Here is a 26,421-nt window from a genome sequence, read left to right as displayed (position 1 = left end):
AGTTTTATCAATACATGTTCAGTATGTTCCTTTGATTGGCTATAATATGACCACATATTGTGCATTTAGTTTTTGGACTTTTCGCAGATACTTGTATCCAGAGATTTGCAGATGAAACCTTATGCATACAGTCCATTCATAGAGCTAGACATTGACGTGAACGATTTTGGTAAATGGCAGTGGTATAACAGCAGTTCCCCAGCTGAGCTGGTAGCATAATAAAATGACTTCTTGATACTTTTACATTTTCTTGACCAACTTGGAATTATTAATTAATTATATTTAAACTCTCTCAACCGAGCACTAGTTCTGTATACGTTTTTAGGTTGTGTACACAGAAAATCCACATTGGTGTCTTTCCTAATGTTGCATTCAGGACAGGATAGGTTTCATAATAGATACAAATATTTATTTTCAGCAGTGTAAGCTATGAGTATTAATAGTGTGATAAATATAACATTTTTCAAGAAGGCTAACATTCCAGAACTTACTCCTTATTTATGTTCTCTGCTGACTCGAAGACGTTTCAACCTTAGGTCACAGGGAGAAATCATGTATAGGCTAACATTCATTTAACCTTTTTTGAGGAAAAAACGTCTTTGCACCCTCTTCTTGATGTGAGCTACAACATAAGCGTACACTAGATGATTTTATAAGCATGGAAGATTAGAAAAACAGGATCAAGGACTACTTGCTCACTGAATGCCCGCGATGCTGGCTGACGAAATGATCACTGTTAATTATTATTAGATGTATGTTTCTGTTTAATGTAATTTGTTTTTGTGCTGCTATCTTGGCTAGGAGTCCCTTGTAAAAAATGGGAATTACTCCTGGCAAAATAAAGGCAGATAAACTATAAATAAAAAAGGTGCTGTCAAGACTGGAAGATTGAAACACAGCGACAAGTCACCAATTTCACATGAACAGTTGTCGACTGTTGCTCAACCGGGAGTATAAACGTTACTAGATTTCAAGCCTTAGCGTGTTTTTTCCCCAAGATACAGTAACAAAATAAAATTAAAATAAAAAAATGGAAAAAAAACAACGATTTCCATAAATTCTAATTATATGCACTGGACTCCGTTTACATGATGTTTACATGTAAACGTTGCTTTTTATATGAAGTCACTTCCGCTTTCCGGTCTCCCGCTATTTTCATCTTCCGGACTGTCATTACACACACGCACTAAAGCGGCATGGCAGCGGATAGCTTAGCGTCTAATGGCGGGGAAACTGCGTCCTTGAACGGCGAACCGTCCGCCAAGCGACCTCGGGAAAGTGGAGAAGACCTGTCCCTGTCTCGGGTAACGAAGCCGGAGCCTCACAATAAAGTGACGGTCGTACTCGGTGCTCAGTGGGGAGATGAGGGAAAGGGGAAAGTGGTGGACCTCTTGGCCATGGACGCGGACATTGTCTGCAGGTGTCAGGTAAGGACGCAAAGTTTATGTAATATATGGTCTTGTTTTGCGTAGATAACATTACAACGCTGTCATTCTGTCATAAGTGACTGTTTGTGCTTGCAACCGAGTAAGGACGATGGCGAGCTTTCTTCACATTTAAGGATTAGATAACGACGTTAGACTGCAACTGGCTACACTGCTCTCTAACCTAGCTAAGTTAGCTCATGACACTGCGGGCTAACATGCGCACTTAAACAATGTGGCCTTCATGGTACTAACTAGCTAACATTTTATATTCAGCTTTCTAGCCTGGCCATCGACTCAAAATTGCATAGTGTATATTGTAACTTGATCAGGTAAGGATAGATTAATTTACCAAACTTCGGTTAGCTCCACATTGTTCTCTGCTGTCTGCGACCAAAATTTGTAACAATCTGTTCAGTTTTCTTAGCAGGCACTTTCATGTTTAGAATAATTGTTTTCCCTCCTCTCCAGACACATTATAAGAAATGCCTGCAAAAAAAACAACTGATCAAACTAACGTTTAACAATCATTTGGTTCCTAGTCGGTGAAAGAAAGTGTGGACATATGGCTTCTAAACGAACAATTTGGTAGTTGATGAAGAATTAAAATGCAAAGCAAATGATTAGCGAACGCATGTGTTGCGCAACCTAATAGGCCCTGTTGATTCACCCCGGTCTGATGTAATCGGTACCTACATGTATACAGTTTCCAATGTCGCACAATATGCATCATGTGGACATGGGACTTAGGTCTTTATGCAGGGGGCAGCTAGTTCTGACATAACGTGGCTGAAAAGGGTAAATAATCCCTTTTTAACACGAAATGCACCTTACAGAGTTATCACCAGACAGACCTGTACAGTATATTTAATTGGGGCACATTTAGTACATGAATGGCCAAGTATTTGGTTATCCCCACAGGCTGGTGGTGCAAGCCTCAGTCTAGCCGCGATAAGATCTGTGTAGGTGTTGGGCCCTTGAGCAAGGACCTCAACCCTACATTCCTCCAGGGGTACTATCCCCTGCCTAGTCTAATCCACTGTAAATCGCTGTGGATAAAAGCGTCAGCTAAATAAGTAATTTAAGGTAAGTTAACCAACCTGTTCCCTTTTGTGTCTTGTCTTCAGGGCGGTAACAATGCGGGACACACCGTGGTGGTGGACTCCGTGGAATACGACTTCCACCTGCTTCCCAGCGGAGTGCTGAACAAAAACGCTGTCTCCTTCATCGGTGCGGTCCTCTTCACCATACGCTCACTGTGCCCCCTTTACATGCAAGCAGACTGCACCACCTATTTCACGCTACGGAGAGCATTTTTGTAGTTTTGAGTGTGATTTAGAGTTGAGTATCGGGTGGTGCACTGTTGGATTTGAAAACCTGGTGTCTGGTTTCCCATGTGTTCTTAATTATGATTGGTGGTCTGAGAAATGTCCTAAAAAGCTTGTTTGAAAACCCTCTGAAAGAAGGTTAGATTTGTTGTAGATTTGCATGTTGTTATATACATAGTTAAGTAATGGGCTGGTTATGTAATGCATTGGTGTACTCAGTCCATACTGGCCTCTCGCTTGCCATCCTGCTTGTGGATTCTGAATTCCTGGGCTGTCTGATTGGCCTCCCTGTTTTGATGGCTCTCTCTGTTTCACAGTCGGGAATGTCTCGCCGCCTTTATAACGCTGGCCCTCCCTGACTTCCCCCTCAGGTAACGGAGTCGTGATTCACCTGCCTGGCCTGTTTCAGGAGGCGGAGAAGAACTCGCAGAAGGGGAAAGGTGAGATGTGATGAATGGGAAAAGAAAGAGAAATAAAATTCTGCCAGTAATTAACAATCAGTCATTTGCAGCTTAAGGTGACGTTCGTCTGTTTTGTCCCTGCCTGTTTTTTGTAATGCAGGACTTCAGGGGTGGGAGGACAGACTGAAGATTTCTGATCGTGCGCACATTGGTAAGTATTTGTTGATTGTGTTAGTATTCACACCCCTAAATGTTTGTGTTTTGTGTGTGATACATTTTTTTATTATTGTTATGATTAGACAAATGTATAGCTGCTGTTTATTTTTATTTTAAAATGTTTTTGCATATGCAAAGTAAGGCTTCATGATTTATTTAGCATGATATGCAAAGCTGCGCTGCACAGTGTATCAGGTGGTGGTTCTTATAAGCGTAATAACAATAACTGCCGCCATGGGGAGTATAGGCAATCTTTTGTCTTTTTCTGTAATCATACCTGATGCGGGAGTAAATGACCATCAGAGGTCATGAAAAAGGCTTCTAGGAATAAACATCACTATCTGCTGCATGTTGATAGACAGCCAATCAGCAGAGTGGTCGTGATGATGGGATTTGTTTTTTTCAATCACATGGAAACTACATGAACTTGCTGTTGATTGGCTGGCTTATCAGCACAGATATTGTGATGTTTTTTCCCAGAAGCATTTCACATGGCCTCTTGTGTTTGGTTGTTGGCCATTAACAGGAAAAATGAGAGCCTATATGCCCCATGGCGGCGGTTATTCATACTGCGATTAATTCAATATTCAATGATTCTATGTATATCGTGCAGCCCCAATGCAAAATGAAATTCACGTATTGTCATGTCTTCCTGGGTAGCTTGTCTGTACAACGTGTGCCATTCTCTCTTTCAGTATTTAACTTCCATCAGGCTGTAGATGGGATTCAGGAGCAGCAGAGGCAGCAGCAGGCTGGGAAGAAGTGAGTTTTGGTCCTTCCTCCATTTTAATCGGTTTCCTCACCTCATACAACCTTGAGACCTACCCGTATGTCATGGATTTACCTTTGTAGTGCACAAACAAATCAACCAGCTCTTATCTCTGCCTCCCAGACTGTGCTTACATGCTGTGTGTGAGATAGCTTTGTGCCTTTTTTCCGTGACCTTCACTTGTAATATGTGTGCAGTAGCTCAACTGGATTATTAGATTTCTTGCAAGGGTGGGTACCTACTCTAGTTAATAATTTGTTATTTAGCTGATGCGTCTATCCAAAGTGAGACCATCCTCCCTAGGGGTTAAGAGCTTTGCTCAAGGGTCCAACAGTTGTGCAGATTTTACTGTGGCTACACTGGCTTGAACCACCACTAGGCTACTGTTTGCATTGATTGCTTTCTTCCTCTCCTGTCTTTCAGTCTGGGTACAACCAAGAAAGGCATTGGCCCGGCGTACTCCTCAAAGGCTGCCCGCAATGGCCTCCGAGTCTGTGACCTGGTGTCAGACTTCTCTGTCTTCCAGGAGAAGTAAGTGTGTGTGTGCGTGTGTGCGTGTGTGCGTGTGTGCGTGTGTGCGTGTGTGCGTGTGTGCGAGTGTGCGAGTGTGCGAGTGTGCGAGTGTGCGAGTGATGTATCGGTTTAGGAATGCAGGTTACGTTGTGGTGTATTCTGGCATTAAGCATTCACAGAAAATATTTTCTTCACCACCAGATTAGGTTAAGTACAGGTCATACAGAAATTTTGAACCATATAATTATTCACATAGCTGTATATTTTTGTCAGTATTTGAACTTCGAATTGGACCATAAAGTATTGTCATGCTAACGTTTCGACACACTGATCATCTGTAATTGGTTATTTCATTTTTTTGAATAATTACATTTTTCCCTCCCACAGGTTTCGTGTTCTTGCGGAGCATTTTCAGACGATGTACCCCGCCCTCAACATCGACGTGGACGCAGAGCTGGAACAACTCAAGGTGAGTAATGAATGAACTATTAGCCCTTGCTATCCCACAGGTCAAAAGGGGTACTTGTGTTAGATGGTCAAGTTGCTGAGAATCAATTTGCAATCAGCCGTTTCTGTAAGCTGTTAGGCCTAGTAATTTGCAACTCAAATGCATTTAATTGTGATAATAGTGCTGAATAACTTTATTTTCCCTGGAAGAATGTAATCTGTATTGCACATTGCACAGGTCATTGGCTTTAGCCGTTGATGTTTAGCAAGCACGTCTTCGGTTAAAATGCTTTAGCAGTCTATGCCAGGATGAGCCCAATTTACCCATTTCCAAACAGATCGGTAATGTGTTCCTGTTTATTAAGACATTTGTTACCGAAGGGAACTGGTGATATTCGGAAGATATGATTACGTGACCATTAAACAGAAAATGATGCGGTGTTCATTTGTTCTGCACAGAACGACGTGTCATAATACTTTCATGAGTGAAGTTCCCTAAATTGTGCAGATGAAATACCTGACCGTGGGGCCATACTATAGAACAGACAGTGCCTTAACCGAATGAGCCACCCAGCGGCCCCATAACTTCTACACTTCCTAAAAAGTTTCCTTTTAACTTTTAATGTTTCAGAGCGCTCACCCCGTTTTGAATATTCCTCGCCTCTGTCTTTAAGGGCTTTAAAGAGAGGCTGCGCCCCCTGGTGACCGATGGTGTGTACTTCATGCACAAGGCTCTCACTGGACCGAGCAAGAAGATTCTGGTGGAGGGGGCCAACGCTGCCTTGCTGGACATAGACTTTGGTGAGATTGACACTTGACCTAAACACAAGCATTTAAAGTGCATTGAAATCACTGTGTCGTACATGGGATAAGTAAAGCGCATTGAAATCACTGTGTCGTACATGGGATAAGTAAAGCGCATTGAAATCACTGTGTCGTACATGGGATAAGTAAAGCGCATTGAAATCACTGTCGTACATGGGATAGGTAAAGTGCATTGAAATCACTGTGTTGTACATGGGATAAGTAATTACATTGAAATCACTGTGTCGTACATGGGATAAGTAAAGCACATTGAACCCTTGGCCGTTGTTCTTCTCAGGGACCTACCCCTTCGTGACTTCGTCAAACTGCACAGTGGGTGGTGTGTGCACTGGCCTGGGCGTCCCTCCGTTGCATGTGGGGAGGGTGTACGGTGTGGTCAAGGCCTATACCACTCGAGTGGGGGTCGGGGCTTTCCCCACCGAACAGGACAACGTGAGTGGACTGTTTTCACTGCTTTTCTCTTCATCCTTGTGTAAAATATTCCATATATATTCCAAATATATTTTTTTTTTACAGTTGTTAGTTTGCTTTTTATAACTTCTACAGTATGTACAGGTGGTGTCAAAGAAGGGTTTATTTCCAATGCGTAACTGAGTGTTGCATACAGCAATAATTTAAGAATCATTTATGCTGCATATTTAATCCGACTGCGCAGGTTATTCATTTCTTTTGTTTGTACTGTTTGTGTAATAAAATATGAACGTTACCTGTATATTTTTGTTCTACCAGAGTATTTGTCATTGTAACTATTGGAATATAATCATTGTTCTTTGTGTACCAGGACGTTGGGTCGTTGCTGCAGTCCCGGGGCAGGGAGTTTGGGGTGACCACGGGCCGACGCCGGCGTTGTGGATGGCTGGACCTGGTTCTAGTCCGTTATGCCCATATGATCAACGGCTTTACGGCGTAAGGGTTTTTCCCGCACCGTTTGTATAGTCTTTCAAATGCATATACAAATTGTCATTCTCACAGAACATGGTGCAGTAATAATAAAGCTAACGTGTTTGTATTTTTCAATTCTGATCTTCCTCAGACTTGCCCTGACTAAGCTGGACATCCTGGATACGTTACCAGAGATCAAGGTGGGCGTGGCTTATACAGTTGACGGACAGCCCCTCCCGAGCTTCCCTGGTGAGCTCATTGTGAAAGAGCGAGTTACCCAGCTGCCCGTCACGTGGTGTCTTTTGTACCTAAATCTGGACGTTGTCCGTCTGTAATCCCCTCTGCAGCGAACATGGATGTGCTGACGCGGGTCTTGGTGCAGTACGAGACCCTGCCGGGCTGGTGCTGCAGCACAGAGGGAGTGCGCAGTTTTGGGGAGCTCCCCATACAGGCACAGAGATACATCCGCTTCATTGAGGACTTCCTGCAAGTGCCTGGTGAGTTCAGAACTGTTGATTCTGTTGTATAGGCTAATTTACTGTTGGATTAAATCCACTGACTACAATGATATAGGTACACTACCGGTCAAAAGTTTTAGAACATCCACAATTTTTCCAGTTTTTTATAGAAAATTATGCAGTTTAATGTCTCATTGTACTCTGAAATGAAAGCATAGAACAAATAAACAATTGAGGTTAAAAAAATAAATCATGGAATCAATTTATAAACCAAAATGTATTCTAAACTTTTGACTCATCAAAGTAGCCACCTTTGGCAGATATAACAGCTGAACACACTCGTGGCATTCTTTCTACAATGGAAATCAAATATTCTGCAGAAAGTTCTTCCCAACTCTTTTGCAGAAGTTCCCATAAATGTGTGGCACTTAGGTTGCTTTGCTTTCACTCTTCTGTCCAGTTCATCCCAAACCAGCTCGATGGGGTTTAAGTCTGGAGACTGTGCTGGCCATCTTGTTCTTTTTTCCTGAAGTAGTTCTGACATAGCTTGGACGTATGTTTTGGTTGCTGTAGGATGAACCCCTGACCAACTAGGCGCATACCAGAGGGTACTGCATGGCGCTGCAGAATGCTGTGGTAGCCGTTTTGGTTCAGGGTGCCTCTCACTCTGTACAAGTCACTGACCATGGATCCAGAAAAACAGCCCCAGACCATCACGCTTCCTCCTCCATGTTTGACAGTTGATGTCACACACTGAGAGAACCATCCTTTCGCCTACTCGACGGCGTACAAAAATCCTGCGTGATGAACTGAAGATTTCAAACTTTGATTCATCAGTCCATAACACCTTCTTCCAGTCTTCAGTAGTCCATTGGCGAGCTGTTGACTCTCAGAAACTTGTCTTCTGATTCTGTTGTGGCTTTGGGTCTGCCAGACCTCTTCCTGTCAGAGTTTCTCCCAGTTTCTGAGTGCCTTTTGATGGTGAAGGAAACTGTACTCCCTGACACCTTGACTTTCTTCGCAATTTCTCTGTAGGAAAGCCCTACATTTTTAAGTGTCATGATGGTCTGTCTCTCTTCCATTGCTAATTGCCTTTTTCTTGCCATTTTTATAGTAACACACTACTTTCTGCAGTACAATACTGTTCAAATGATGCTCACAAGGGTATGGTACCGTAGTGTGTTCCAACACTACTTTTATGCAGACAGAGGGGGTTGTAAGTAATCAAGAAAAGTTGGAACACCTGTAGGAATTGGTAGCACCAACTTTCAAGGCTTGATCAACCTCCATTGCTGCAGAACAGCTTTAAGTTGTTAACCCATTTCTTGTTCCCTGAAAAAGGCCTTTTTGTATAATTCTGAAATGTATATTATTTTTCTGTTTTGGGTAACCTTACCTTTTTTTTTTTTTAACCTTTAGCAGTTCACTACTTACCTTTGTACCATTTCAAGCTATTCATTGGACTTGAACGGCTTGAATTTCAATAAAAAACTGGAAAAATTGGGGTGTTCTAAAACTTTTGACCGGTAGTGTATATTAAGTACAGATTTTCTTTTTCTTTTATGATATCATTGCCTGCAGACAGAATATACAGTAACACAACTGAAATGTCAGACCCTTTTGGAATAAGTGATTTAATTATCTCTCTCTCTCTCTTTCTTTCTCTCTCTCTCTCTCTCTCTCTCTCTCTCTCTCTCTCTCTCTCAGTGAAATGGGTCGGAGTGGGAAAGTCTCGTGAGAGCATGATCAAGTTGTTTTGATCAACCAAGGGAGTTCTGGGTCCAAGTGTCCTAGTGTGTTCTTGGAAAGCCATTTCAAGAATTCGACCATAATGTCTGGTGGATTGGTGCTGACAGTGCTATAATTGTGCCAGTCTGTCACATTATTCAAATCATCTAAGTTGCTTTATTTAGGGTTAAGAGTAATAGCGGGGACAACATCCTTAGAATCCTTGATTTATTTTTATTTTTTATGCAGAACTATAATCTAGATCTCATTTCAGTCATATATCATTCCATTATGTTTTTCTAGGCATATTTTTAAGGAGTATGACATAACATTTCACTTTCTTCACTGATATGGTAGCGGTAGATTTATTTTATTTTTTCTAAACTAGGACATTTTTTGTACATTTCAAGTTGCTACTTGAACTTTTATACATCTTGAAAATACAATCTCTCTTACATTGGCTTAGAGTGAATTTTGAATTTAAAGCACACTGGCATTTCAGTTTACCTTGGGGAACACCTCAGTGGAGGACTTTTGAATGGATGGAGGAGTAAGTTGATTTAGATTTCTTTTCCCTTCGAGGGATTGGCTATGAATATGAAGCATGTATTTGACACAGACTTGCACTCATGGCCTTGATTGAATGTGTAAACGTGCCCAGGAATCCAGCACTCCACAGCTTGCTGCACAGTATTGTGAGGCTCACAATGGCATTCCTCATCATGTGGTCTTGAATATTCAACCAAAATCTAATTCACATTCTCTTTAAACTGTCACTGGCTGCTAATAAATGTATTTAAAACTAAAATGTTACTTCCTGTTGGCTGTGTGTCATACATGGCTGTTTTCATTTCATGGGTGTTGCCATTGACCGCTCTTCTCCGTTTGTCTTCCTCACGTCAAAGTCAGGAGGATGGAGGTGATCATCAGCGCATTAGCCACGGCAAACCAAACCATGGCCTTTCACGCAATATAGTCGATTAATGCATTGTCTTCAGTAAATTAAGGAATGTTTGTATTTGTAAAATGTAGTATTTTGTCAAAAGTGTGAGGTACATTTCTAAGATCTCGCAACAGAAAAAATAGGAATGTATACAAGTTTGTTCTAATCAGTTGTCAGCATACCTTTATTGCATTCTATCATGGAACTCCTCACATTCTAGCTAACCAGTGGGACCAGTTTTTACGAACTGTGAAGCAGTGACGGATCGTTCGCAAATGAGTCGGCTCTTTTGAGGTGAACGTTGGGAGCCGGCCTGCATTTCTGAAGAGCCAACTTTTTTTTGTAGATGAACACAGTGGATGGATTTTAGCATGTCTATTCTTACCTTCCTGTTTTTTTTATGGACATAATTCATAATTCATTATCTGTCCATATCCCTGCAAATAGATTACAACATGCCCTATAAGGCAATAAAGTATTCTTGAAATCCTGACCCATTGGAACAGTGATGTGAAACACAAGCCCAGGAGGTTTGCAATGTGTGCAGCTTTGTAGTTTCCTTTCATCCAGCTGCCAATGTAGGCCTTGGGAATAAGGCATATGTACTCTTGTGCAGAGATGCACTGAAAACCAGCGAGCAGTGGCCTGCCAGGAATGGAGTTTGACACCCCTGAACCATATTATACAGCTGAAGTTCCAAGCGGCGCAACAAAGTTGAAACGGCCCATGAGAATGCAAGGCGGCCATTTATCCCAGGAACACAGGCATGAAGCCTAGAATGCACTCGAGTATAGAAAATCTTCACCTAGTTAAATGCACAAGCCATTTCCTTAAATGTAGTCTGCATGGTTTAACATGTCATGGCATTATTTGAGGTCAACATTAGTTTATCTCCTCAACTTCAAAGAGTTTGGGTATGTAGAGATGCTCTCCAAACAGCACAACACTCATGATAATCACTACAAATCATACTGTTTGTATTGGACCACTAAGGGGCGGCCTGTAGCGTAGTGGTTAAGGTAAATGTCTGGGACATGCAAGGCCGCACAGCCATTGGGCCCTTGAGCAAGGCCCTTAACCCCGCATTGCTCCAGGGGAGGATTGTCTCCTGCTTGGTCTAATCAACTGTACATCGCTCTGGATAAGAGCGTCAGCCAAATGCCAATAATGTAATAATGTAACCGCTCCAGAGGTCCCTGTACACCTGATGGGTGTCTCTGTGTTGATGCTGTATTTTGTAAGATTGCCAAATACGTTTACCTGAAGTTACGTGGGATTAGGCCAAATTGTAAGTGTATTTTCCCCATGTATCATACTTGTTTGCCTATATCTTAATCACACCAGAAATGTTTGATAAAAATAGTTTTATTAAAATCAATATATTATGTAGAACATAAAATTTTTAAAATATTTTCAAAATGTACTGAATACACTGGAATTGATGTTTTATAACAATTTTATACTGTATGTTAGAAGCTGTTTCTTTTTTGGCTACTTGGGCTACTTGGGCTACTTCCATAAGTGGCTATTAAGTATATCCCTTTTACTGAGCCACCACTTTCTTGTGCTTATGTTTAAATGCAAAACCTTTGACAGAAAATACTAATGCCTCTATATTTTGAGAAATTATTTGATCAGTAAAATCCATTTGTTCACTTGTCAGTGGACTCATTCAGTCTGTCTGGCAGCACGAGCCGGTATAGCATCACTGCTCCTTTTGCAGAGGGGCATAGCTCCTTCCACAGGGGGGCACCCTCATCCAGTCGCATCATCTCCTTCAGAGCAAGCGCACGCATGCACACACGCACATTTATTTATGAAACATTTGCATGCCATAATTTTCTTCCTTCCTGGAAAATGTCATCATTTCTGCTCTTCTGATTACCATTCAGCAAAAATCAAGTTTAGCTAAAACAATGTGCTTGTCATTTAAACATTTGTAAACTTGAAAATAAAATAAATAATAAATAAAAAGTAAGTGGCATATGATCTCCCCTCCTTACCTCTTCGCTCAGAAAAACAATGTCAGTAGATTCGTGGGCCTCTGGGCCTCCCTGCCAATAGAACTCCTTCACTTCTTCAGAGGTCAGAGAGCAACTGGATGAAAGAACTGAATTAGGCATGCTTTACAGCACTCACACAGACTAATATTAAGCAGCTTGCACGTTTGTGAGGTGATGGGGTTCCACAAGGCCAGTACCTGATGTAGAACTCGGCGCTGGGTCGGCCTGCGCTGGTGTGATTGAGAGCGATTCCCAACAGCACCGGCTCACTGAGGGAGCTGAGGGGAATGTTCACCTGCAGGTGGTGGGAGAAATGTCCAGGCAGGGTGTTAAGACGGGTGCATGTGCGATGTTTTGTGCACACAAATTCTGGGGAGAGGACCCTACCTCATCCCTGATCTCAGTGCAAACAGAGGAGAAGAGCTCCCTGATCACAGCGCTTTCAGCTAGCTGGTCCACCTGGATGCTGTCCTCGCGAATCCCCTGACACACAGCCTGAGAGGACGGAACGCGTTAGACAAGAGTCTAAGGCACAGGAAGCCCTTTACAACACTCTTCAGTTCCAGAAGTGCACAAATCTTTTACTCAGACTACTTATCGCCATGTACATTCTCGCAGGGTCTTTGTAATAGCTATACACTGAGGCTGTCCATTGAGGCATTCTGTGGATTGATCCAAACAAAAAATAATGATGGAATGGATTTATTTTTCTCAGTTGTTTCATATCAACAGCTTTGAACTGTGTCCTTAACATAATATTATGAGATATGGGTGTACCCTCATGGTTTATGGTTACATGACATAATTAATAATTATACCATAATTACCATCCTATCAGACACATACCTTGCCCTTGTACCACATTTACAGCTCATGCTGGACGGATGTTAATAATTACTAAATACCACTTTTCATTCAATCGTGTCATCTAAATGTTAAATGTGCAGTTGGCGCAGTTAATCAATACTGCATTCCACAGCCCCTGTCTTCCATATGTCGCCATTTTACTCTCTTTTACGCACCTTGGGTTCAGGGTGACCTCCGGGTATATCAAGTAGGCCTGACGCCTCTGCCACCTTCTGGCTCCTCCTGATTAACACCACCAGGCCATCCGCAGTCCGCAGCACACCCCCCACCCCCAGTGGCTGGGCCAGGAGGGCGTGCGGGTCCCCAAACTCGGCCTCTCCACGCCTCATTAGTGCCCCCACCCTCCGGGACCAGTTGGTGCCCAGGAAGTCTTTGTAAAAGGTAAGGCCGAGCTGCAGGATTAGGTGAGGGTTTTTAGCTCTCTCTATTCCTCTCTGTGCCTGTGGACATGTCACCAAATTGTCCCTCTGGCAGTTTGCATTGCTCGTTTCTTTGTTTTTTGGGTGTGTCTGTAGAGTACACTTCTCTGTGTGTATACGTGACCCTGAGTCTTTCTGAGTACATTTTATTTCTTGTGCACTTCTGTCTTCCTCCAACATTCTGCCATTCTCACTGACTCTCTCTGTGTTATTTTTCTCCTCCTCAGTGTGTTTAGTTGCCTCACTCCGTTCTCTCATGTCACCTCTCCCCCATTCCAATTCCCTGCCTTCTTCAGTGGGACAAGGGATCACTATACCCCTCTCACCCATCCCCGTCCTGTTTTCTTGCTTTGCTCTAAACCCCTCGTGGTGTGCATCTCCTGCCCCATGTACATCATTGCAGGAGGTATGAGGCGTGAGTCGAGCAGAGAACAGTCTGAACTTCGCTCCATTGAAGAGCCAGGGTTCCTGGGTCACCCTCTCTTTCCACACTTCCTCAATGTGTTCTTCAACCTCTGCCACTTTCTTACGGTTATACCTAAAATTTACAACGGGAGAGAAGTGCCTCCATTTACAAGACAGTAAGATCCTGAAGACGGCTTGTGGAATGGCCACAAGATGGGATAAAACATAACATGACTGTTGTTTGTACTGCGTGGTGGAGATGCCACATGTGCACTTCTAACATCTTTCGTATTTAGACATTGCGAAGAAGATCGCGAATGGTGAACTCAACCTGCTACATCTCAGGGTTGTGGCTGTGGAGGCTTTACCTGGCTGAAAGCTCCACTGCCACCTGTGCTTCCCTCAGGCCCTTCCAGGGCGAACAGTGCAGCAGTACAGATGCCTCAGGATCCATCGAGCAGGCAGTCCCCACCGTCTCATACGTGTCCTCCTCCTCAGTGCCCTCTGTTCTGCACATGCCAAAACAGATCGCAATTGATTTAAAGGGTTTAAAGATTTAGAAAACTAACAAGGTGGAAATAGAAAGACCGGCAAATTACTGATTTCAAAACAAATAACATTTATAAAGTTCTCGGTTCAGATTTTTCTTTTGATTTGGCCATTTTAAACACTGCTATTCAAGCTCACAGTTACAACTAATTTTTTTTTACAAAAGACAAGGTGTGCACATACAGTACAACAGTGATGTTGTCATCATTTCAAACAATGTTTATTCAAGAACGACGATGTAGAAAGGATAAAATGTAAGGTGTAATACCGACCGTCCAATTGCTACCAATGAAGGAGTACAGCTAACACAACCCATTTTAGACACAATGAAACACATTGTCACTATAATGTCAATCATTGTATAATTACAAATGAATAAACACTTTACAGTGGTGTGCAGACGTGGGCAACAGTGCTAAAGATCAAGTATAGCGTAAGTTCGTGTTTTGAAGTCATTTTAGTAACTAAGACGAATATTTGAGCGTCCCTGTCGCTAGCTTAAGCATAGTCTACCATGGATTTAATAAAATCACTTCATAGTATCAGACTTTGATAAAGTGTGGGTCAGGGTATGCTCAGCCTGGCTTCCGAGAACTTTACGTAGGCTAGCTGGTGGTTAAATGGCTAAAACACACCGGAAATCAAAATGACTGCACCGAAGACCTACCTAAAGCATCTTCAGCCTTTGCTTCCTCGTCTTGACAGGAGTGTTGGCAGTGTTTATGTCCTAACGCGGAAGACGGAAGTAATACGAATACGCATTCCCATTGGTCATCCCAAGTAGTGTTAGAGCGATGACAGTTTCCTTGGTTTCGTACCTCTTTCTCAGCAACTTGCTTTCTAAAGCACATAACCGATTCATAAGTGAAAGATACGTGCATCTCGTCACCGTTTTATATGAAGTATTTAAAAAATGAATGAGCTACCCCTATGTCGTCCAGTTTTGGGCCGCTTAACAACTTTTCTCATAACGAAAGGAAAGTAGTTCAGGGTTTCAATTTGAAGAGTTCTGCAGCTACCACGTTTTATATTTCAATGTGTGTTGGGGCTAGGCTAGTCAGCAACAATTACTGAAAAGACAAGATCATTTAAATAAAATAACCAGAAAATGACACCACCATTATAATTTATTTAGCAATGACATGCACTTGATCGCGTGTCCAACACAACATAGCCAAGTCTACATTTATAATACAATCTATTTCAATATAATCTCAAAGGAAATACCCAAGTGTAAATAAAAAAACAAAAAAAACCCCCAATGCTTTCGATGAAGAATGCAGACAATAAGCTATGCTGATCTGTGGGACTGCACCTAAAAAGTCATTAGGAATGTCTAGCCGCTTTGTATACATCTTCATCGCGCGAAAAACCAGCGCACTCAGCAGCTGTCTTGTAATCAATGGGTTAAACGCTGAACGGAGAATGTGCAGCTGTGTAATAGTTCTCTCTTAGTGGCACACTTATGCAACAACCATACGTTGCTTAGAAACGAGTGAGTATTGTGTATTTAATCTCGTCACTACAACATATTTGTAACTTTAAAATATCGGATAGCTGAATTTTGTAATGATGTCTCAGGAAGCCTGCAAATTTGTTTGGGTATTAAGGTGACTCGGCCTGTTGAAATGACGGTATTCGTCCTACAGCCGGGCAATTTCCTGCCTTGGTCCTGCCCCCCTTTGCGCCTGGTTTCTTCCGTGTTTTACCGAATGCTCCAGGCAAGCTTGCTGTACGACTCGCATAATTTTTCTTTGGGAGAGTCGCTGGCTGAACTAAACATGAAAATGATTGCCGATATTTGATATTTTTTATTTAGCATTCTAGCTACGTTAGCTATCTATAATTTGCACGCGAATAAACTTGGTATCACTCGTAATATAAACTAGAACCATCAACTTTCTTATAGCTATTGCTTTGTATACATATCGCAGTTTGCAATGATTTTGCAATGCAGTATAATTACTTGAGACAAGCCTTATGTTGCATGCATGTTGTACATTTAGCATGTTTAGTTCTTGTGCACAATGGTTTAAAACGGGACATAACATGTTGAAAAAGTAAATATGGAGCTGGTGTGTTGGTGTGCCCGAACATAACATTTTCAATATAACCATTCGCTCTTCCCATCTGTGGTAAACAATATGTGAGCTCAATTTTTAAAACTTGTGTACAGCCTTGACTGTACTTGACTCAAAGTGATCCTTTAAGCACACATCTTGTAAATGGGACATGCCAGTGCTATTTGACTGGACCAAAATATAATAAATATAATACAATTAATTTAGTTTTTAGTTGTTTCCCAATTCCCATTTGATACACTATTTAAGTAAATTCAGTCTTGAATGTAAACAATTTTACAAAATATATGCTGAAATGACATCTGTGTCATTATATTGCCTATTTTATTTTACAATAAATGATTACAACATTAAGTAGTGAATTTATATACATGTGTTGTGCCAGTACATCATGTCACTAATGAAACTGACAATTATGCTGACTTATGCATAATTTAGCTATAAAGTGTAGCCTGTATCATTTATGAATGCAATGGCACATTTTATGTTATGCTAGGCTTTGCAAATAATGGTGTGCTCTTATTTTTAAAGTGTAAGCAAAATATAAATTATTGTATTTGCATAGCAGTCTATTCTTTGCTGTGCTTTGGTTATGAGCTTTTGTTAATAGATCGGTGTATGTTTTAGAAAATCACACTTGGATATTTGCTGTACAGGCAGTTTAAAAAATGGAACCACCAAAACTATATTCTTACATATAGGACAGTTGAGCCAATATGTATAGCTATTGGATCACCACAGTGTCTCAGGACCTTGTTAAACATCTCACCCAAATGACAGCATTTCATTTGGACCAGTGGCACAAACTGTGGGTCACGAGTTATAGGGGAGGGATAAGGGGAGTGGTTATCCTTTTGTGACACTACGAGGAGAACATTCTCAACCGGTTGAAAATAGGACAATACATTTTAAAACGCTTACTTCTCCAAAACTAAAGAACGGACATATTTAATACTTTCATTGTGCTTCTTTAATACTCTCTTGTGCAAATTGCATATAAAAACCTAGAAAATGTTACTGGTTAATTCTCATGTGGATCTCTGCTCTGTTTAGGCCCAGGATCCTGTAACCTGGGTGGAGGTGCCTCCATATCCCATCATGCTGTTAAAGGCACACATGCGTCTCTGTCAGAGATGCCTGTGGTGCTATAGAAGTGGACTTTGCTTGCGCTCTCTCAGTACTGTATACAGGTACACGGTTGTCCGAGATTTTGGAAAAAGTTGGATTTCATACATGAGGCTGGACATGCAGCATTTGTATATTTCCTTTGGTTGAAATCACCTTGGTAACTGTAGATACTTTGCAGCGTCATGGAAACCCCACCATGATGCTGAGCAACGCAGCAAAACACGTCTATTTTCACCCAGTGCTGCTCATTGAATAATAGTGAATGTAGAAAGCAATAAAAGCAGATCAGGTGTGCTGGCTATTGAACTGTAATGCCATATCCCCAAAGAGCAAACATGGGTAACATTACTAATTTTGATAAGGAAATAGTAAGGGTGTTTTATGAGAGGCATTTGATTGTGAAATGTGTATAGTGTACTTTTTTGGACTCATTTGTTTATTTGTTTGCAGATCTGGTGGGAACTACTATGAGCTCTTGGGAGTAAAGCCGGATGCTTCCATGGAAGAAATTAAGAATGCGTTTTTCAACAAATCTAAAAAGGTACAGTTCTTAGCAAACCAAAAGAGTATCCATCCATTATCTGACCTGCTTATTCCAGGGTCATGGTGGGTGCTGGAGCCTATACCAGCATGCATTGGGGGAGAGGCATGAATATGCCCTGGACAGGCCACCAGTCCATCGCAGGGCACATGCATGAACATGCAGACACAATTGTAAAGGTCTGTGAGAAATTGTGCTGTGCTGTTTTTGTATGTACCCGGAGGTTTAGGGGTTGCATTCGGCTCCAGTTTAACACATTCCCTTCCTTTGCTGTCTTACCTCAAGTAAGCCATATAAATTTGTGATGTGCAACAAGTGAAACGGGTGCTCTGCAAGGGAGAATAGATGAGGAACAAACCAAAATGGAAGTGAATGGCCCTATCCTCTCCTTCATGTGGAACATTGCATTGTAGGATTTCCTTCTTGCAGGAAGCTTGCATTTTTTATGAGGGAGTGAGGGAATGTGATTGCTCCATTCCATTTATTCAGTTGAAACCAAATACCGCTTGGTGTAACTGCCTTATTTCAGCCAGGAATTTTGGGGATTCCCTCTTCAAGCAAGGAAAGGGAATGTCAAAAGAAAGCATAAATCTGGTATCCGAATGCCAGATTTTTAGTAGAAAACCTGGACTGGATTTGCCAAAGTGTGTTACACAGTGTTTCACATGATCACATTTAATTCAAATTTGGTTTTTAAATCCACAATACATTTGTCGTTTTAAATCCTTGTACTTACTTACTTCCCCTTTTTTAATTATATTTCCAGGGTTCATCTGGCTGCATTTCAGCCAGCTTGTTTTTTCTAGCTGCTTGATAAGAAGTTAGCCATGGCTGTTGATGTTTTTTGTTTGTTTCTTGGTTTACTGTCTCTATAGCTTTGGCCTGGGGTACATTGGAAGGATAATATTATCATTGTTTAGCAAGCATGACCCCTCTTCCTGAAAATTAGCTAGGCTTTCTGTTGAATCTGCTGGTAACAAGGTCTTTATAACATACTGTTATTTTGTTATCCATCATGCGTTTGATGTAACTTTTTTTGATGAAATATTTTGATAGTAGGAAATTGAGAAATATTACAAGAGACAATGAGGTTACCAAATTGTCAGGGACCAGTATTTACAGGAAAAGATCAGTAAAAACTATAACATTGTGAAAAATGTGGTTGCTGGGGTGTCTTTTTATCCACAAGAGGGTGCTCTTGTACAGTATTGCCAAATGTATAAATTTTCATTTGAATACTGTATATTGCATTACATTAATGGCATTTGGCAGACGCTCTTATCCAGAGCGACTTATAGTTGATTAGATTAAGCAGGCGACAATCGTCCCCTGGAGCTGTGCAGGATTAAGGGCCTTGCTCAAGGGCCCAACGGCTGTGCGGATCTTATTGTGGCTGCACCGACCTTGCAGGTCCCAGTCATGTACCTTAACCACTATGTATGGTTCTTTCTGTGTGCATGTGTGATTGTAAGCCAGTGAGAGCCTTGAGTTTTCATGTGTTGCAACATATTGTCCGGACAGGCCAAGACAAATAGCTACGTACTTGTGCACGCTGCATGTCAGTATGTGCGTGGTGTCAGGAAACAGGGATGTGTGTCTCAGAAGAAGACGAGTGTGTGCACTGGAGTGTGTCTGAGGCAGGGCAGAGGGGTGCGGGATAGGGGCGACCTGTCCCATAAGGATGGAGTCGATGGAGCCTTTGAGATAAAGCCCTTAGGAAGAACAGCAGATGGGGAGAGCAGGGGGTTGAAGGAGAGGGTGCAGGAGAGTTGTTGTTTGAAGGTTTGACAGACATATTGCACAGCCTTTTTTCCCCAGCAGTGACTCACTACTCTGAGCTACCTTATCAGTACATTTTACTCTCTGCTTGTCCTTCTACCTCTATGTCTCACGACCTGTGTCTGGCTGGCACTCTACCAGAATGTCTATTCACAAAGTCTCTACTTGTGGCAGTATTTATTTTTCTCTTTATCCTTCAGTTGCTTTATGTACATGAAATGTAGTCGTGTTTTACTGCTTTTATTCATAGTGTTTACAACAAATGCTGCGCACATTTCGGTGTTTGCATAACCGATGAACCATTAAGATAAGACCTGAAGGTAAATATAAGAGAATATCATTTATTTAACTGTTTTGTAATTACTCCTACTGACTTCCATTTGATAGCCTTATGATTAATGATGTGTGGGTTTATTTGGGAAAGTAGCTCAGATCTCCAGACATTTGGACCACTGTTGCACGCTCTCTCGATTCTCAACATTGAATGTAATAATATATAGTGGAAGTACTGTGAATGTGTTCCGGTGGAAGTCTGCAATATCACATGATTGATATTTGATTGACAGACACTTCTTGCACATTTATCTGTAACCATTCTATTGTTTGTGCTATTTTCACATTCTTTCCCTAGCTTTCTCATCAGTTCTGCCTATCTTTCTATTGGCTCTTTTTAGTATTACCCTGTTGTAAACTGTTGATGATCATCCATGGGCATAATGAAATCACAGGTTTTGTCTTTCTAGGTTACTTGCTAGTTTAATACATCAAATGTTACCATCTCAACTCCAGCGGAGGATGGGCACACCCCTATAGCCGGGTTCCTCCCGATATTTCTTCCCATCGGGGATTTTTTCCCCGCCACTGTGTGAGGGTTTTTCTCCCCATAAGCAAGTAGTTTACCTCATATGTTTTTTGGGGGGGCTGATTTACTTCTGTTACTCTGTAAAGCATCTTTGTGACAGTGTTCTGTGAAAAGCGCTATGCAAATACAATTGAATTGAATTGAATCTCACCAGCTGCCCTGTTTGTCTGCAGCTCCATCCTGACAGTGACCTGAGCAACCCGGGCCTGCACAGCCAGTTTGTGGCCCTGAGCGAGGCCTACAGGGTTCTGAGCCGAGAGGCCCTGAGGAAGGAGTATGACCAGTGTCTCCGTCAGCCAGCCCCCAGCAGCAGGCAGACCTTCAGGTGAGCGGGGGGGGAGACAGGGGTGATATAATTATGAACCGTCTTTGCTTTTATACAGCACTGTGCAAAAGTCTTAGGCACCTGTAAACTATTAAACTATTACAGCTAGGATGCTTTCAAAGATAATGACATGAAAGGTTCTAAATGAAAATGTATTATAAAGAGCAAATAGTTAAAAACTGAATCAAATCAGTTATTTGGTGTGACCACCCTTCACCTTTAAAACTGCATACATTTTCTTAGGTTCACTGTCCTGAAGTTTTATAAGAACTTTGGCTGGTAGGTTGTTTCAAGCATTTTGGAGGCACAGTTGTTCTGCACTCTTTGCTGTCTCCCTTCTTTCTGGCTCTCCAGGTAATCTCAGACAGCACCAATTGAGTTTTTGTCTGAAAAGTAGTCCACTAATTAATATCTTACTTTATTTCATGAAATACAAGATCTATCTTTTGGAAAATGTCAAATTTGCTCTTTTCGACTGACACTAACGTAGAAAAAAAACATCTACGACAAAATATATTATATAAAAAAACATCTAGGGTGCCTGACAATTTCGCACAGTACAGTATGTGCACACTACGTTGTGGCTGCAAGCACCTTTTCAGATTACACCCAATGATTTACCTTCTTTTTTTTTTTTGCTTGAGTTTAACTTTGCAACAGTTTCACTCCTGACCATATAAGCACCTCTCTGCATTGCTCTCTCTGAAATGCAACTCTTCTACCGGTGGGCTGTCTGCTTTGTCACTTTCTCTATTCCAGCACAAAGTCTTCTGAAAACATGCGGTACTGGGAACAGTTTCGATATGCCACACCACAGGAGTACAGCACTGAGCAGCTGAAGAAAAAGAAGAAACTGAACATGCATCTGGTTGGCTACTGCCTAGTAGCTATGCTAGCAAGCTTGGCTGTTCACTACTTTGGCTTCAGGTAAAATGAAGTTACCTAGTATACCTAAACTAGTATGCACATGTATGAGCCCCATGTCTCGAATAAACACCAGACTGTACCAGTACCAACTGCCGCCCATAGGGCAATACACAATTGGCGATTGTGTTGCCCAGGGTATGGGGGGGGGGAACAGGTGGGTAGATGTCCACGGTTTATTGCTCTCTAGGGACCCCTGCTGGTGGATTGGGTGCCCGCGGACTGAATGTCAAAGCGGAAGGAGATGATGGCTCTCTCCCAACCTGGCAATCGGGTTCCTGCATGAACACGGCTCAGGTTTCAGATGATTGGACATTCCAAATTACGGTGCGCACCCCACGCTGGTGCCAGGCTTATAAAGTAAATAAATACATGAATCAAGTTTCATGCCAGGCTGTAGAGAATTGGCTTGAAAGTCGCCAACTGTAATGCATGTTGGCAGTGATCCATTCATATGTGCACGCACATCAATGTACAGTACATATTAATGCAGACAACGAGCAATGACAGTTCAACAAAGCTTGTGAGATGTCTTTGTTGTCTTTCCGTTTCCATGCATACCGTGAACTCTAGAATTAGACCTTCAGTAACCTTACCTTTTAATGTATGATTACTTTCAACCAGTTTCATTTTACTTTGCCTGATTAGCAGTCAAACAATTGATTCGCTCAATAACTAAGACCAAAAGGTAAAGTGATCACCAGTTTATTTTAAGATTTCATGATTGTTCCTTTGCATCATAAACTTGTGCAGCATTTTCCTATCCACATTTATAATGATGTGAATGTCATTCAAACATTTTGCAGCTTAAAAGCTCATGAAACAGCACAGATTTTGTAAGGCATTAAGGTATCTAATGCTTTACATCCCCCCCTTTTCTATCACACCAGCCACCCCAACATATATTTCAATGTTTCACAATTTTATGACACAAAGAGAACTGATATAGTATAGAAAAACTGCTATATTCATTTATATTTGTTATTCAGGTACTTAATTGCTTGATTAATAATCAAAAAGGCATTTGAAACAGCTTGAGTGTAATCTTCCATTTAATGCTAAGGTTACTGAAGGTGTTTTCTACCTCTGACCATTTACCACTGGATTATCCTATATTTTTACACATTTTAGCTGTTCTCACGCTATTCCTGAATCCACCCAAATATTCATTCACCAAGGTTGTCTACAACGCAATGACAACTTGCCACACAGATGCCAAGTGTGTGAATTTTTGTCCTAGCAACAAACTGTAAATTTTATCTTCTGTACTCCTGGTGTTGTACTCTGGCACCAGGATGCCCTTCTGACGTATACATGCAGGTGTCAGCAGACAGGCCTGAACGGTCGAGGCAGGCTGGGCTATTATTGTTAGATAATGGCTGTTTTTACACATTGTGTGGCTGTATTGGCGTTATTTATCTAGACTGAGTGTATGTTTTCACCTGCTGTTTTCAGTTATTTCAAGAGAAGAAGCAAATGATAAAAAAAACTTATTTCAAGCGATGGAATAATATAATAAGTAAGATAAGATTGTTGTTTTGGGACCAGATTATTAAATGTGTTATCTTGTATGAGTGTGCAAATTACATTAAAGTACTTTGCTTTCTGTTGCTCATAAAAAGTGTGTGTTTGCTTTTGCATTTGAGTTTGCTTGTCTGCATGTGTGCCCTTTTGCATGCATGAGATTTATAGCTTGATCAAAATTTGTTCATGTTTGACTCTGTGTTGTTTATTACCAAGAGGATTGACATACAACCCTTCATTTCAGATACAATAGTGGGGCTAATAGAAACCCATATCTCGGAAGGGCTCGCTAAAAACTAAACATAAATGTCAGTATAGTAATTATAAAATATTTATAGATTTTCTTTCAGGCATGCCTAGTTTTTATTACCAGCCACTAAATAAACTGGGGAGTTGATTGATATGGATTGTATCCAGCATGTGAAAGCAGGGATTTGGCAGCATTGCAGTTATATGGGAGAAAATAAATGGAAGCACTCAGTCCATTTGCTGTCAGTGATGGGAACATTATGATTAAGGGGCGAATGAATGTGTTTTGGGAAATAGAGAAGACATACTGACTTCTTGACTTTTTGACTTTGCTTCCCATCCAGACTAACACTTTGTCATTTGGGCATTCTCGTGTGTGTGTGTGTGTGTGTGTGTGTGTGTGTGTGTGTGTGTGTGTGTGTGTGTGTGTGTGTGTGTGTGTGTGTGTGTGTGTGTGTGTGTGTGTGTGTGTGTGTGTGTGTGTGTGTGTGTGTGTGTGTGTGTGTGTGTACTTATGCGTGCGTGCATAAAATGGTGAACTTGAACTTATGTTTATTTTTTGTTTGTGATTCCTATCTTGTGTGCAGGAAACTTGAGGAAATCCACAATAGCTTCATGGATGAGAAGGACAGAGCGATCACAGAGATTTACAATGACTCTAAAGAAAGAGCCAGGTGAGGCACATCGAGACATATACCGATGTACTGTGTAAATACAAGCACCACCTGGGCAAATGTAACTAATACACATACACGCATTCAGGCAGATATAGGATTTGTGGATTTGAAGTCAAGCCAAGCATTGTGAGTAGACATACTAACAAACATACACCGTTTTATCTCCCATTGCACTCCCGCACAATGTTTGCCATTTAATATTTGTTCTGATGTATTGGCTATGTGTAAAATTATAAAGGCTATACACATACATTCTTTCAGTCCAATACTATTACCCATGGTTGATCTGTAATCTGAATGTGGTTTCTGATGTTTGTTGTACTTTCAGTTGTCTTAAATATAAATATAGCAATATATATCCTCAATCTATTGAATATAATATAGAATTATTTTTAATGTAAAATGAACCAGATGTACCTTTCTGTGCCATACTGGCAGTGAAACCATGTTAACTGTTTGAAAGTATATTTATTCCATCTCACTGGCTCATATGAAATATATTTTTGTTGGTCATTTTGTGTTTTTCTTCTGTGATTTACAGGGCAAATGGTTTCAAAAGGCAGACAGAGATTCTCAGGCAGAAGCATGCTGAATTTCTTGAAAAGTATAAAGTGCGCAGTGGTGCGGATGATGACAAGTAGAGGCAGAGGCCGAGGCAGACGGTGGTGATTATGTGGAGTAGGAGGAGGACCGTGAAGGAAGAGTACTGGGTGGGAGGGACATGGGTAGGATGGGCTCAACTATCCATAATTTAGACTTTGTGTGAAATGGTTGAGTGAGAGCGATTGAGGGTGAGAAAATTAGGTTTTGTTGCCCTATTATATAGTAGAGAAAGGAACAGATGCTGGCGCGGGAAATGCAGCGAGACTGATTGATCCCGTAAAGAGATCTTGTAAATAAGATGTCTCTGAAATAAACTGAACTGTATTATGGGCAAAAACGTGTCTCGTAGGAGTAATGGAGAAATCGTGTGTGCTGAGTGGTCGATTTTTCTTACTCTTGTGATGGTAAAAGAAAAGGTTTTTTTTTTTTAATAAAAATGTTAAAAGCAGTCCTTCGTGGGAATATAATTGATTTTGGTTTATATTTTGTCTAGGTATTAGCTTTCTTTTAATTGGAAGGAAAATCGGAACCAACCAGCTGTTTTTCAAAATGTCTTTATTGAGGTAATTCACACTCAGGTACACAACAAGGGCTGATCTGATTCAGGATATTGGGTCATTTATTTGATCTTACTGTTTCGATGAAGCTATGCGCTGCAGACTGCATATCTCACTGTGGTCCAGCATAGAAGTGAACTAGCCCTGCTTTAAAGAGCAGGGGAGGATTGTCTCCTGCTTAGTCTAATCAACTGTACGTTGCTCTGGATAAGAGTGCCTGCCAAATGCCAATAATGTAATGCATACCTGTACCCCCCCCCCCCCCCCCCATTTTATTGTTTTCATTGAATTTAATTTAATTTATGAGTGAAGTGACCGTATCTATTGTACAGGAGTACAGGAGACTGATCTGTTCAATTGTACCTTACACCTTTTAGCCAAATGCAGTGCACTTTGTCACTTTTTGATTTTTTCCATTTTACAGCATCTGTATGGAAGGGGGAAACTGAGAAAATAAGTATCTTTGAGTTCATATCCTCATTTGACCTAGCATGGTTTATTATACTTGTCTTAAGCCCCACTATTACATCTAATTCTGAATCCCTACTTGAGAATTTAAAAAGTATGGATTTACTGGCTTTCCCCTGTTTTGAGCTCCAAGAAGGCCTCTCATGGACACTGAAAACTGTTAACTTGACCTTACCTAAACTTGTTACCTCATCACACTGGAATTTGTACAGTTGCCAGATTACAATTTTGCAATATTGTTTTTAAATAGTAGTGTTTAATACGGATCTGTATGTCTGTATGTTTTCAATTATGTTGAAGAAGGGGACAAGGGTTGTGATACTTGTTGCAACATTTTAAGTGTTAGTGTAACTATTTCACTCATCTGTGTTACACTTTCAAATAAATACTGTCCAATCACCAGGTCCGATTTGTTGTTTTAGAGGTGTGTTATGTGTAAGTGTTTACCTCTTTAAACGGTGGGAGGAGAGACGCTATGTCGGTAACCTGGGGGGGGGGGGGGGGGGGGGTGACTGGAAGGAGAGAA

At 41.2% G+C, this 26,421-nt stretch overlaps 3 protein-coding genes across 3 annotated transcripts; 2 read left to right on the top strand and 1 right to left on the bottom strand.

Moving 5' to 3' along the window:
• The first annotated feature begins 1,159 nt into the window (after positions 1-1,159).
• On the top strand, positions 1,160-9,799 carry adssl (adenylosuccinate synthase, like). The gene is made up of 13 exons (XM_061234677.1): positions 1,160-1,427; positions 2,552-2,654; positions 3,124-3,192; positions 3,314-3,364; positions 4,065-4,131; positions 4,562-4,669; positions 5,039-5,120; positions 5,773-5,899; positions 6,201-6,355; positions 6,705-6,829; positions 6,957-7,054; positions 7,153-7,302; positions 8,971-9,799. Exons 1-13 carry the CDS (start codon positions 1,197-1,199, stop codon positions 9,021-9,023), a joined length of 1,419 nt encoding a protein of 472 aa, XP_061090661.1. The 5' UTR covers positions 1,160-1,196; the 3' UTR covers positions 9,024-9,799.
• Positions 9,800-11,283: 1,484 nt separating this feature from the next.
• Positions 11,284-14,991, bottom strand: nudt22 (nudix (nucleoside diphosphate linked moiety X)-type motif 22). Its single transcript, XM_061235813.1, has 7 exons — positions 14,845-14,991; positions 13,997-14,137; positions 12,960-13,761; positions 12,325-12,432; positions 12,135-12,232; positions 11,938-12,031; positions 11,284-11,709 (listed from the first exon to the last, which is right to left on the bottom strand). The coding sequence occupies exons 2-7, from the start codon at positions 14,080-14,082 to the stop codon at positions 11,587-11,589; spliced, it is 1,311 nt and encodes a 436-aa protein (XP_061091797.1). The 5' UTR covers positions 14,083-14,137; positions 14,845-14,991; the 3' UTR covers positions 11,284-11,586.
• Positions 14,992-15,516: 525 nt separating this feature from the next.
• On the top strand, positions 15,517-26,299 carry dnajc4 (DnaJ (Hsp40) homolog, subfamily C, member 4). Its single transcript, XM_061236198.1, has 7 exons — positions 15,517-15,672; positions 17,312-17,448; positions 17,837-17,927; positions 20,742-20,893; positions 21,653-21,820; positions 24,178-24,264; positions 24,809-26,299. The coding sequence occupies exons 2-7, from the start codon at positions 17,357-17,359 to the stop codon at positions 24,906-24,908; spliced, it is 690 nt and encodes a 229-aa protein (XP_061092182.1). The 5' UTR covers positions 15,517-15,672; positions 17,312-17,356; the 3' UTR covers positions 24,909-26,299.
• The last annotated feature ends 122 nt before the right edge of the window (positions 26,300-26,421 follow it).

This window comes from Conger conger, chromosome 3 (assembly GCF_963514075.1).
Source record: "Conger conger chromosome 3, fConCon1.1, whole genome shotgun sequence".
Classification (NCBI taxonomy): domain Eukaryota; kingdom Metazoa; phylum Chordata; class Actinopteri; order Anguilliformes; family Congridae; genus Conger; species Conger conger.
The sequence above is the reverse complement of the archived record's forward strand: the minus strand, read 5'-3'. Positions and strand labels throughout refer to the sequence as shown.